This window comes from Lepidochelys kempii, chromosome 21 (genome assembly GCF_965140285.1).
Source record: "Lepidochelys kempii isolate rLepKem1 chromosome 21, rLepKem1.hap1, whole genome shotgun sequence".
Taxonomy (NCBI): domain Eukaryota; kingdom Metazoa; phylum Chordata; order Testudines; family Cheloniidae; genus Lepidochelys; species Lepidochelys kempii.
In genome coordinates this window covers 1,513,548-1,528,046 of record NC_136400.1, presented here as the reverse complement: position 1 = coordinate 1,528,046, position 14,499 = coordinate 1,513,548, and the positions used below count along the sequence as shown (strand labels likewise).

The 14,499-nt window shown below is 37.6% G+C and overlaps 1 protein-coding gene across 8 annotated transcripts in view; it reads left to right on the top strand.

Moving 5' to 3' along the window:
• The window catches only part of MAGI3 (membrane associated guanylate kinase, WW and PDZ domain containing 3), a 211,910-nt gene that overhangs the window by 124,705 nt on the left and 72,706 nt on the right, over nt 1-14,499 (top strand). For all 8 annotated transcript variants that reach the window (XM_073319477.2, XM_073319471.2, XM_073319470.2 and 5 more), the window contains 4 exons: nt 1,516-1,725; nt 2,604-2,778; nt 5,308-5,387; nt 10,428-10,485. In XM_073319477.2, the coding sequence (XP_073175578.1) occupies nt 1,516-1,725; nt 2,604-2,778; nt 5,308-5,387; nt 10,428-10,485 (523 nt within the window). The remainder of the gene's footprint in view (nt 1-1,515; nt 1,726-2,603; nt 2,779-5,307; nt 5,388-10,427; nt 10,486-14,499) is intronic.

Genomic DNA, 14,499 nt, shown 5'->3' with positions numbered 1-14,499 from the left:
TGTTTTTACAATAGATTTAAAACATCCTTGTTTAGGTATCCTTAACTCCAATAAATATTTTTTTTCAAGAAAAATCTGGCGCGTGTGTGTATATATATATATATATATATATATATATATATATATATATATATATATATATATATATATGCAGATGAAAAGTAAAGTAAAAAGGCTACTTGTATGCATAAAAATTTCCACTAGAAATATCTGTATTAATATAGATTATGTAAATTTCAAGTGATTACTTCAGTGACTAAAGCTTCTTCAAGAGTAAACACATTCTAGAAATTGTATAAAACCTTTTCTGTGTAAAAGATGATGAAACTTGTAAAGAACTATTATGATTTATTGGACATTTTCTTGAGATTTAATTCTTCACTAATATGAAAAATAAAATAAATGAAAAGGTATATTACTGTTAAAATAACCAAAAGAAGGACATTCTTTGACAGGCTCTCTAAGCCAAGCTCTTTTGATTGTGCCATGGTTTTGCAGCACATACAGTATGAACAATTGCCCAGCATCTGGAGATCCCCTCAACCCTCACTAGACTTTAACAAGCCAGGCTAACCCGAAGCTTTCACCTTAACTCCCATTTTCAGTTGATGCCTCATCCTTAATGGTATTTGAATATAGGGGATTTTATTTAATATTTTATGCAGTCAAAACAAAATCTATCTACCAAATGTTAACCCAGCAGGAGTCCTGCTAAGCTCTGTGCTCCACTCCCTAATTAAAATCACATGATTGAATAAGAGGAGAAAACCAGTTATTTAAATTCTGTTTGAGCGTTTATTTTATTGGGAAAAAATGCTGATCCTTTGAACTTATACAACATATTAGAATCAAAATGTTTTCAGTTTTCTCAGGTATAATTCAGTATTGCATTGATTTATTAATAGCTTTATTAGGTAAGAAAATTATCAGCTGAAAACACAGGATTACAGCTCTAAGAAATCATTTTTTAAAATTGCTTTTGTGCAAATAGATATTTTGCTTTTCAGCACAAAATTAATTTGCTTTTTAGCTTCAACCTGCTTACAGGCTGCAGGTTACTCCAGATTAGTTAATTACTATATATATTTGCTGTACATTAGAACAGAAATTATTTTGATTGTCAAGGTAATCCTCTACTTTACTCCTACCAAGCTCTGCTATAAATCTCATTCTGGAGCATTAGTGAATGCAAGATAAAATAACAGATCAGTCTCTAGATTTGGAAACATGTGTAGGGCAACCACTTCGGAATTAAATGCATTATACCCAGATGTACAATGACAGCATTAGCAGAAGTACAGTGTAGCTGTAAATTCCAGTTTTTGAGCATTCACCAGTTACTGATAATGCTGATGTCTTAAGTAGTGTAGTAAATTACCTTTTCATTCAGGTATTTCACAAAACTGTTACTGTGGCAGTAGAATATGTACTATGACTTGAGCCATTCCTGTGATTGTAGAGATCTTTACCAGATATCACTGCTTCTGTTTTGTACCATCTGTTTCTTAATGACAGGTAATTTCTATGGTACCCCAAAGCCTCCAGCAGAGCCCAGTCCCTTTCAGCCAGACCCAGTGGATCAGGTTCTTTTTGACAATGATTTTGATGCAGAATCCCAGAGAAAAAGAACCACTTCGGTCAGCAAGATGCAAAGAATGGATAGTTCTCTCCCTGAGGAGGAAGAGGAGGAAGAGAAGGAAGCAGTTAATGGCAGTGGAGGTGCAGGTCAGTTACAAGGGGAGAAATTCCTGACTGCAGTCAAGATTTTAATCAACCAAATTGTCACTCTGAAATTTTCAGATTAACTTGGGTAAAAGCACTGTCACATGATCCGAAAACTAGGTGAAGGAATGTGCAGAGCAAGTGATAATGAAGAACAATGCATTGAAACTGGAACAAAGTGTCCAGTGGGATGTTGCAAAGATTAGTCTGAGATCCTATTCTTTTTTAATATCTTTATTATCTCAAAAGAGGGACAGCCAGCACATTAAATGTGCAAATTATGCTGCATCTAGGCATTTCTTGTAAGTCACCCGTGCAAGTATGGATCTGGCCCAGTATTGTTTACCTTCAGAGCTGAAAGAATAAGAGCGTAGGTGATCTGGCTGCAGTCCATTTTAATTTGTCACAAATACAGAATCTTAAAACTGAGGTTATTGGCAATGGTTTCTAAACTGAAGTGCTTAAATTCCCACTATTTACAACCTGCTGCACTGTTGTTTTCCTCATATCACTCACTGTAGTTGTGGTCTCAATAGTTGGGTCTTGATACACTGAGAGGGATGATGGTGTGGATTCTCTAATGCTGTTCTCTTTGATAGGAAATGCAGTAAGTCGTCTACCTAGATGTGTTCCAGTGTTGTTTTTTTCAGCCTAGGCTCAGACAAGTATGAGGTTAATGCTGTTTGGCAAGGGAAGAACAGAACTCAGTGTGTTCACTTCAGTTTTTTAAAGTTCACAGCAGAAAAAAATGTAGTCGAAAAATACCGATAAAATACAGTGGTGTTTGGCATTCTCTCATACTGAGAGCAAAAGGGGTGGTTCTTTGTGAGCAAAGCAGCATGAAAATCTTAACCGTAACACTTTGCTTTAAACAACTTCAGAAAACAAAGAGAGACCTTCAGATTCTTCTGACTGGATGAAGCCTGTTCCTAGTTACAACCAGACAAGCAGCTCCATGGATTTCAGAAATTACTTGTCAAGGGATGAGAGCCTAGAGCCTCTACCCAAGAACTGGGAGATGGCCTACACAGACACAGGCATGGTCTACTTCATAGAGTAAGTAGAAGTTTGTATCTTTATAGATTTAATGTATCTTTCTGAGATGCATGAGCACTGAGAGTCTCTAGTCACAGTCTCTCGAGATAGTTCTGCTGATTTTTATATATCTTCCTCCCTACCCACTTTTTATTCCTGATGTCTTTGCACGAAAATATAATCTTCTGGTTTTGAAGTCGCAATCTGTTCTCACTCAGTGATCCTCACCAAATGTTGCCAGTTTTGTGTGTTTGATTTCATAGTGGTTCCTGTGAAGATTATAACAATGCCACTTAGAGAGGACAGTGATGTTGATTTGAGGAATAAGCTGCAGGAATTTTATTTTCATATATATCTGTATCTATCACAGTATCCCTATTTGGTGTCTCCAGCATTTTCATCCAAGTAGCTTTTCCTTCCTATCAGTCTTCATAGATGGATGCTTTCACAGCTATCTTAGCTACCATATATAGGGACTTCAGTGTCGTGTTTATTTTCATGGGGAAAATGTAGATGGGTAAAGAATCCATGTAAATGCTATTAGTAGGATAGTGTTTTGTGTCTGAATAAATTAGGTGGAAAAGCACAATGGTTCCATCTACAAAGTCAGTTAACTTATTTATGATGTGAATTCTGTATCACAGAATGCACAGCTCAGGTTCTGTGTTACTAGCTGGATAAGGGTCTAATTTTATGTGTACTTTTACTATGCAAACTTTCATTGTAATCCATGGGATTTCCCTTATTCTCTCTGTTCTGCCTGTGATCTCTGGTATGAAATAGAATGTGAAAAGCAGCTACCAGAATGTGTAATAGTCTGTTTCATGAATTGTAAAGCATCAGATTACACTGACGGCTAAGCACAGGCAGAAGTTAAGGGTTTTTTCCCCCAAGGTGAAAAATATCTATCCTCAAAATGATTTTTTGCAGTAGTTTCAATGGTAAATGTATGAAAGCGTTTGTCATACTTTGTAGATGGAAAAAAATATTGGATGGAGAAGAACTTTATGCTGAGACTGTGCTGCCTAATGCAGATGTATAGGTCAGAGTTAGAAATCCCTGAGTAAAGGGTTTATAATCACAGCGTCAATAGACCTGAGATAAAGAATGGTTTCTGGATAACTCTGCTCAGTTATGTTACTGTTATCTCAGAGTTAACATGTACCATATGTTCCTGCAGTGCAATGATAAGTACTTCTTGTCATGGAAGAGCAAAATCACTAATCTTGCAAACTCACTGGCAATTTCTTATGTGGTTTGGTTCAGAGTGGTAGCTGCCTTTACATCTACATTCATATTGTGACTTCTTAAAATATCTGTGTTCTGGAATACTTAGGTTGTATTAACTTTTTAACAGCTATAAGATGTTCTTTTACGTCTTATCAGTTTTTCTCCATTACTTTTCCCATGGCTCTTTTCATGATCAACCTATTTTCGATGTGGTGTCAAACATCTTAAGAAAAGTTTTGTGCTTTTTAATATCTATTTCCCATAATTAAATTTTTAAAACCAGCTAAGGAGAAAGTATGTATTTTGGGTCTGTTCTGATGAGAACCAAAAGGGACAGGTGTATTTAGTGTGCTCTTATTTCATTGGTTCTGTTTGTTCTCTATTTATATATACGTCTACACAGTTCTGCAGAGCCGCTGAATTCAGCTCCAGGCACAAGCTGCATTGACTATTGAGAGATCCAATATTTTTTGATAGATGAAACCTCGACTTACCTCACTTCCAACAAACCTGCTACTTTTAGAGTGAAACTGTGGCTGTGAATACATACCTTTGAAATATTTTTTACTGCTCAGAAACGTTTGCACCGCTGTAACCTCCCATGTCCCAGTGGTACAGAAAAGCCTCGAGTATGTTCGTTATATTTAAGTGGTGCCTTTCGTAGGTCGCATTTTTGATGTGACAGAGGTGAGAACAGCAGGTACGCTGATCTAGAGGCAAAGATTTGCACGTGGAAGGAAACTTATGAAGAGAAGTTTCAGAGTAACAGCCGTGTTAGTCTGTATTCGCAAAAAGAAAAGGAGTACTTGTGGCACCTTAGAGACTAACCAATTTATTTGAGCATAAGCTTTCGTGAGCTACAGCTCACTTCATCGGATGCATACCGTGGAAACTGCAGCAGACTTTATATATACACAGAGAATATGAAACAATACCTCCTCCCACCCCACTGTCCTGCTGGTAATAGCTTATCTAAAGTGATCTTGTGCTGGAAATGGCCCACCTGATGATCACTTTAGATAAGCTATTACCAGCAGGACAGTGGGGTGGGAGGAAGTATTGTTTCATATTCTCTGTGTATATATAAAGTCTGCTGCAGTTTCCACGGTATGCATCCGATGAAGTGAGCTGTAGCTCACGAAAGCTTATGCTCAAATAAATTGGTTAGTCTCTAAGGTGCCACAAGTACTCCTTTTCTTTTTATGAAGAGAAGTGCTAAGTATAATAGGTTAAATCCCTTCCTTGGGAGTCTTTTTCGTCTCTCTCCCTTTATCTCCTGCTGTTTTTCTGCTCCTGATTGGGTTGTCCTATATTCCACAGTCACAACACCAAGACAACTACTTGGCTTGATCCTCGGCTCTGTAAGAAAGCCAAAGCTCCTGAAGACTGTGAGGATGGAGGTGAGATGTTCAAAATTCTGTCTGTCTGCTATATGTAATGCATGTTTGGATGTTGTTTTTCCTACTTGAAAACCAGACTCAAATGGTGTCCAATTAGCATGTTATCAGTAGAGCTTATGAATGCACAAAGTATGGCTCTGGTTAGGAGTTTTGTTTCAAAGACTTCATTTCTTCTTTGCCATTTGGGACTAATCAGGCAGATCAATTTTACCTTCAAATGCAACCTGGAATAGGAGTTTACTTATGCTCTTGTTTCAAGGTCAAGTTCATCTGAAACCAAATAAGATTCCTAATGAAAAATGGGTTGTATCTGCTTGTTTACCAACCAAAACTAGTCCCGAGTCCTGTGGAACTGGCTGTCTAATTTCTTTGACTTGATTCATGAAGGGACTTTCTGTGGGATGTGGTAGTAATGAATCCTTAAGCACTTTGGAAAGTCTTTTCCTTATGCATACTACATATTTTATATCAAGTTCATCTTCAGGGAGATCTGGGTTGTTCCTAAGAATGTCCTCTGCACTGATGGGAGAATTAAGTCATTTGGGGATCTTCGGATAATGCTGTTTGTGACTGTCAGATGTCCCTTATGGAGTCACTTCCAGGGTTCTTTACAATTCGATAAGATCTATCATTGCCAAGACAGAAGTTTCTGCCTGAAGTGTATAATTTGTATTCTTTCTACATTATTTTGAAACCATTAGGGTATGGAGTTAAGTGCCTATGGCTTGGCAGCAGTGGTAGAATGACTGGGCTTGAGAGTGGCTTCAGCATATTTTCACTGGAACAATGGAGTTTAAGTGAATTGTGGATACACACAAATTCTGGAGAGCAGAATGACACATAACTTGATTCTAAATTCACTGTAACCACTGAGGGGAAAGACCTGGGCATCTTTGTAGACAGCTCAGTGAACACCATTGTTCAGCAAGGGAAAAGCCCCTAAATACTAGAATGCATAGATGATGGGCTACAATATAATACTGAAAGTACTGCCTTGTCACTTTATATCAGTAGTAGGCTCTCACCTGAAATACTCTGTTCAGTTTCTGGTTCAGAGAAAGAAGTGAAATTTTATTAGAATAATTGAAAAGCTTTTGAGGACAATGTGGAAAAAATTAGGGATACAATAAGTGTACAAAATAACAAACCGTAAACAAAAGGTAAATCAAGTGCTCCCTTTTACCCACTGTCATAATACAAGAACAAGGGCACTTTGGGTTAAATTGAAGGTAGCAGATTTAAAGGCGATAAAGGTAAATACAATGTATAATTAACCCATGAAAAACTCATTGCCCCTAAAGATTATTGGGGCCAAAATCTTAATAAAATTTTTACAAGAATTGGACATTTGTATGAATGAGAAGATAGAATTTTTTTTTAGAAGAGAGATAAATACTCATGCTTTAAAGCATAAGCAACCCCTAACTAAGTTTAGGAAGAAACTTCATTGTCTAGTAAGAGATTTCTGTACCATCCCCTGAACCTTCTGCTATTGGTCATTGTTGGAGACAGGATTCTAGACTACGAGAACTTCTAAGATAAGTGGTAGTCCCACAGTGAAGGGATGGAAGAGCCTTTGGACTTCATCTGAATTGACCCTTAATTGGGCCAGGTGCAGGAGGCATAAACCAAGCTACAATAGGTGGCTTTATTATAGGAGTATTTTAAAATCTCTGAAGCAGTTGCACGTTTTAAGCATCAGTGTCGTCTTATTTCCATTTAGGAGGGAGCCTTAAAGTATATTATAGTTTATAATCAAGATAGGCATCTGTATTAGCAAGTTTGAAAATAATTAGCCTCTTTTTAGATACTAGAAAATACGATAAGATTTTTAAAGAAATCCTCACAATCCTCTCCTATCCCTCTGGCATCTCAACCTTGTCTAAATTAATTTGACTTGAACATTTCCCTGTTTGTCTGGTTTCATGTGGATAATTTTTCAACAGAAGTGCGAGTCCCTGATATGTGGAAGTGTCCTGGAGAATTCATTTTGCCTAAGCTGTCTCATGTCTCCCAGTGATGGCAGAGCTTAAACCTTCACTAAATAAAGCTTAAAGGGGGTGAACGCTGACAGAATTTTACTGCTTCACAGAGTGACAGAGATGTTTGAGAATCATAATCTAAGCAGGGTTCCATAGTTAAAGTGCTTGTCAGTCATGCTTTTTCTTCAAGCAAAATCCTATCAGTTAAATAGAAAAGAGGTAAATGCCAAGCTGCAGTACCAAACTAGCTACCTAATTTTGTTAGTAATGATTCATTGCCGTTGGGAATGTGTTGTTGAAATAATGTGGCTAGCAACTGGTGCTTTAGTTCCATGGAAGGATGCCTTGTTGTTCTGCAGTCACTGTTAGGGGAAGGAGGAGTCTGAGATTTTTGTCCTGTGTGTGGCAACGCTTGGACTCAGACTGTTCCCCAGTGATACAGAATTTCCATAGCTAATGATTCTCAAACAAGAACGCTCTAATCCTGACCCCTGTGTGTATCATTATCTGTAGCATTCCCATTGATCGCAGCTGCCATGGTGAGTCAGACAGAATGAATTTGTCTGTGAAATAATGTTGGTCTATCCCAAGGATGGGCAAACTATGGCCCGGGGGCTGCATCCGGCCCTTCAGACGTTTTAATCCGGCTCTCAAGCTCCTGCCAGGAAGTGGAGTCTGGGGCTTGCCCCGTTCCGGTGCTCCAGCCAGGGAGCGGGGTTGGGGGCTTGTCCACCCCTGGTCTAGCCTATTCAGGGCTTTAAAGAGAGAGGCTAGTACCAAAACTGTATCAGCATTCAGACCATAGTTGTCACTAGCAAAATCTTGAACTAACTTCCTTCCATCCAGATTCCCATCTCCTTAAGAGAGTGCAGTAGCAGGGATACATTCTTTCCATTTTAATATGGACCCTTAATTACTTCAGTACAATATTTTCCATACTAAATCCAAGACACTTCTAGTCTTACTTTTCAGTTTTCTTGCACCCCAACTGGCTTTTTAAAAATAATGCGTATTCACTATCTTCTCTAATATGGGACAATGCAGGGAACTGATGGGGTGGTTGGCAGTAGGTAACTAAGGGTTGCCCTCCGTCATAATTTATGATTTTTTGGGGAGAGTATAGGAACCTACTTGCATTTGTTTCTGTTCACCTCTTGCACCAAGACTTCACACTGTGAATCTGATCTGTGAGAATGTTGGTGGTAATCAGCCTACAGGCAAATCCTGCAGATGCTTGCAAGGCAGTAGTGCAGTGTAGACAGCCAATAAAATAAAAATGTACAGAGAAGCAGTCTCTGCAGCAAACATCTCCCGTGTTACAAGAGTCAATAGGCACTGAGGCAAGACTGAAAACAGCCTCTTATTCTCCTAAATCTATTCTTAATGAAGCCAGTTTGAGCCACTGCCTCATACTGCTGCTTTATTAAACATATGTGAAGCCCCCCACTGGGAGAGGATGGGATAAAAAAAGGCATTTTAAAGAGAAAGATGCAGGACATCCTAATGAACAGCACTTAAACAAATAGTCCCTCTGGGGCATTTGTCAAGTTCCACTAAGCTGTACTGATACTCATAATTGGTAACATGCTGCCACATGCTAAGAAAATTCCTGTTACCTTCAAGCCTGGGGCAGCCACAAACAACAAACAAAATAATGACACAGAAATCTTACCCTTCAAAACAATCCAGACATCTGAAAGAAAAATAAAAGGCAATTTGTGGTCCAAATGGAACAATATTTCTATTTTGTCTTAACTTTCACACCAAGCTCCTTTTCAAACCGCATTTCCATATTTACATTTCTGTGCTCAAATTAGAGTAGCAAAGCTGTAGCCACCAGGCCTGTGTGGTGACAGCTTGTTGCAGTCAACCAGTAATGCTCTGGTTCTAGCCGCTGCCCTACAAGAATTCGAATTTATTTCAGAAACGAGGGAGCTTTCTGATTTTTTTTCTATGCTGTTTCAGTATGAATGTTTATTTTGTAAAGATTTAATTGCATTTTGCACACCACTTTCAGAAGATGGGATCATTAATTTCCCTCCAGATTTGTTGCTCTGGAGACTTGGATTCAAACGATAACAAACACAAATGGAAATGAGTTTGGGGTGATGTCTTTTCAGTCTTCACTTGTCCTTGTCTCCACTGTACTGCCTCTTTGATCCTGATTCAGGAGCCTAGGTGTAAAGTAGCAAGGAGTGCAGGTCAGGACTGCGGTGCATTGGGAGAGCTAGGTGGGGAGACTGACTGGAATGTTGCAGGTCTGGCTTGAAATGCAGGTGTTAAGGGGATGTGTGTGTAAAATTGGAATAACGAGGGGGTTGCAGGTCAGAATTTAGGTCCCTTGGCAGAGGTTTCTGGAAGCACATGACTGGAATAGCGTGGTCCCACAATTCAGGGCTGAGATGGATTGAAAGTGCTTCTTTGGGAAAAGCTTCAATATCTCCTTTCCACGCTATGGGTCAGCCATAGACAGTGCTATCATATAGTTACAGATTGGGGAGTTAAAAACAAAACTTCACAGATGAAACTGGTTATTTATAATTGGCTTAGTCTAATAAAATGAGACCTTTATCTTTCTCTTCCTCCTTTTGTTACTTAAGATATTTTTGTGCTTCACTTTGAAGCTTGTTAAAACTTAATTTTTTTCTTTAAAATGCAAGTCTCCTCCTCCAATAAACCAGTGAGTACAGGGGGGCCCATTTTCCCTCTGGGAAATGCAAGCACTCAATTCATGGGAATATATAAATTGCTTTCATATTTCTCAAAAAGAAAAGGAGTACTTGTGGCACCTTAGAGACTAACCAATTTATTAGAGCATAAGCTGTAGCTCACGAAAGCTTATGCTCTAATAAATTGGTTAGTCTCTAAGGTGCCACAAGTACTCCTTTTCTTTTTGCGAATGCAGACTAACACGGCTGTTACTCTGAAACCTTTCATATTTCTGACACAGTCAGTCCATAATCTCTCCACTCATCTTTTTTTCACATGAATGTTGACATTTTCAAATACTTTTCCATTATAGTGCAGAATTTTGTTCATTCTTCTGTTCCAATTACAGAACTTCCTTATGGCTGGGAGAAAATAGAAGACCCTCAGTATGGAACATACTACGTCGAGTAAGTGTTTACACCAATTATGGACATCAGATATGGTAGAGAACAATTAAACAGTTGCTATGTAATAAATGCAAATTGTAATGCAGCTCATTTAATGACTATGTATCCAGTGCAAATTAAGAGCCAGTTCTGGTGGCCGTAACTGAATTGTGCACTATTCCTATGTGTTAATATGTAAGATAATGTGTGTAGCTTCCCTTCACACTAAGTAAGATGCATCCATCTATCATCTGGAGGGGAGGAATCAAGTAGTAACCATTGTCCTGGGCTGGAAACCAGAGTGCAGCAAGTAAGCAGTAGGATTCACTTTGCTTCTCTGGCTCATGCATGTCTGTGACTTTTCTTTTATAACTAAGAGTTATGATAGTTTGTTACAACAGTAACTTTATCTGGCATTAATGATTTTGCCCAAATGGTTGAATCTTTCTTAATATCCTTATTATAAAAACTGAAGATGCTGAATGTATGTTTAAAGAGATCAGAGCATGTTTCTGTTCTGAAATACCTTTAAAATGGAGCCTCTCGATTAAAACTAGCGCCTGCTATTCACAAACCAATGGGAAATTGCTTTCCCCTCATTCTTGGGTTCCAAAGCAGCACTATGTATTAGAAAATCCCTAAACTACTGTGACTGGCTTGCTCAGCTTCAGCTCAGGCTGAATGAAAACCACCTTCAATCATCAAGAGAAAAATTAGCGGAGAATTGAAAATATTAGCATTTGTTGGATAAATGTTAGTGAGATCTCTGCAGAGCCAGCACTGTTTTAATATTATCCAGTCTAATAAATATTTTGGTACTTCAGTTCTGCTTTCATGTTTCAGTGTTCAGCAACAAAGACAACAAATACCATGGATGTATGGAAGCAGCATCCACTTGGTGTCAGGAGAAGAAATAAATGTTTGCTTTGCTAAGCAGTTCTCTTTTTACCCAATATTATGGTCTACAGCAGCTCTTTTGAAATGTGCAAAGTGATGTTAAGATAAATAATATGCTTATATTACTCAGAGTTCATCCTGTCACTCCAAAAGCAACCTCAAAAGTCAAGGCTGAATTGTATAGTTGTTGAGTTTCTGTTTCGAGTATTGAGAAATTAGTAGTTGGAGTATGCTTCAAAGGCTTAATCTTTGAGCTCCTCATGAGGAGATGGTTGGTCCTGCACCTGAACAAGAAACTATGGCATTGTCCTGAATAACTAGTTAACAAGATATTTAAATATTTTTAACCAGGTTTTCTTTCCTGCAGTGTTAGTTGAAATTCCTTTGGTTTTGATGATCTGATTTTTCATCGTAGGTGTTTCTTTTAATTTTTCTCTCTGTTTAGATAATGAAAATAGGCTACTCATTTTCACTTTCTTTGCTCTCATGAATTAGCACAATGCTGTTGTGTTTGAGTTGCACATACTACAGGGGAACAAGCTATTAAGATTAGGCTTTGTATAACTTTTAAAATTAAACTTTAAATTTTAGTTCTCAATTGCGATTGTCCTTTGAGAGAAAGGAGCAGAATATATGGATTTCTGTAATTTAATGGCTATGATGCTGACCCTTAAATATATTCAGTGCTGTAGAATTTACATCGTATGTTTATTCTTAAGCAAAAACAGTAATTTCCAAGAATCACATTTTATTGTATTAGCAAACTGGATCATATTTATAAAAACTATAATAAAAGAGCAAAATCTTAAAGGTACATAAAATTCAAAGAATGCTTTGAAAGAGAGAGAGTCATAACACAAAAATATAAACATTAGAATTTGGACAGTCACAGGGGAATGAAGATTTACTGCCCCAAAAAAAACCACAAAAGGTTTTTTCAACGTTGAGCTGTCCTTTTATGTTTACTCTTGTGCTGAAATGAAGCAATGTGAGCTTGCACATTACAGCATTCTTTGATACAGTATGGTAATCACTATTAGGGATCTGACAATGTTTGGCAATTGAATCAAGGAGAATTTTGCTGTGCTAAGGAGGTACCGATATCTCAAAGTCTGGGGTTTGCTTGGGTTTGAACTTTCTATTAATGCAAAGTTACAATAAAATGTTAACATACTACATTGTACATTACTTATTACTTATTCAGGATCAGGTTAATATTCATAGAACCTGACTAAAGGAGCTGGCTTGCTGGCTGGGGAGCCCTCCTTCTCTGAGTAAGTTAAAAGGGTAACCATATTTCTGAATACCGATCTTCTTTTTGGCACTTCTCTTGTGTACATAGTTGGTGTGAAAGCTTTTCCATTACAAGGACAGTCCACATTTTACTATACCAGAATTCCATAGGAGAAGTCACATTTTTCCAATAATATGCAATATAAAGTCTGTTTAAAATGTAGATCCTTTATGGGAGCATTAAGTAAGCAGGTCAGGGGATCTCTGGAAAGCTGGCCTTTTTCTTATAAAGTTAATCTCTTTAATAATTTCTTCCGCAAACCATCGAATTTATGGACACAACCACCACATGTGCATGTATGTTCCCCTACCCTGCAACCCCTCCAAACAGAGTGCCTCCCTAGTAGCAAAAATACAGTGAATCCTAACCTGAGTCAAATACCAACTATTCAGTAATTTGTAAAAATTTTCTTTGTGAGCTACACAAATTGAAAATATATATCCACTTTCCCATATAGAGACCCATTAATCTAGATCAATTTCTTTGTCCAGCTCTCTCTCCTATTTTTTCAGCTGGGTTGTTTCCTATCAATATCTTTGTCAATCAAAATTGTAGACATCTTAGAAATTAAATCTCTTGTTCCAGCTTGCTCCTGGGTCAACTCCTCAGATATGCTTAAAGATCTAGATAGAGCCGTCTTAGATCCAGATTTCACAATAAGGTGTTTGACTTGTAAATACTGAAAATACAGGATCTTTCTATTATTTACTTTATTACATATCTCTTGGTATGATCTTAAATCAGGATCCAGGATCAGCTGTCCAAACTGAGGAATGTCAGCCCTTAACCAGAATGAATAATCACTTTGATATTTCCTAGGGATAAATTCGTGATTATTAATGAAAATAACTAAGGGAGAGGGCTTGGCGACAGGAATTTTAAAAAGCTAAGGTGGGCTGGATGAATGGGTGGCTTTTATTTTTGGTGAGCTAAATTTATTTTTAACCCAACAATTACTATAAATAACTGTATTTTGGCTACAGTCTTATTTGAGCTTTACCCAGTGTTTGGATGGTCTGTTGTTAGCCCGGTTGATCATATCTTTTAATTGTGATGCGTAATAATAATAAGCCAAATTAGGGAACGGTCGTTCACTAGACTTTGTAGACTTACTCGGGTTTCAGAGTAACAGCCGTACTAGTCTGTATTCGCAAAAAGAAAAGGAGTACTTGTGGCACCTTAGAGACTAACCAATTCATTGGTTAGTCTCTAAGGTGCCACAAGTACTCCTTTTCTTTTTAGACTTACTCAGAACTTCAGAACTCACCCTTTGTCTTTTGTGTTCCCATATGAATTTTAATAGTGCATCTTGCTCTGTTTTTAGTGGCATGACGGGGATAACAGAAGGGGGATGCACTGAAACAAAAAATAGTAACTTGGGGAGGACATTCATCTTACTGAGGCTACACTATCTAGCCAAGAAATTTCATATTTGTTCCATTTCTCCAAATCTTTTATTATTTTCTGCCACAGTGGAAGGTAATTTGCTTTAAAAAGATGTTTGTTTCTCTACAATATTTATTCCTAAAAAGTTTAAAGATTCCTTTACCCATTTAAATTTACGTAGCTGACAACAGTTTGTTTCGGCCCTTTAGGGAATATTAATTTCTAAAATTCCAGATTTATCATAGTTTATTTTGATGCCTGATAACGGCTCAAATTCCAACATCAATTGTTGTGTAATTTTTAATTACACTTCTAGATCCTGCAAATATAACAAGATATTGTCAGCATATAACACTACTTTCTGTTTTAAACATTTTGATGCCTTTAACCAAGGGGCTGTTCCTCACATATATTGCAAATGACTACATTGACAGAACAAGCAACGGGGGGCAACCCTG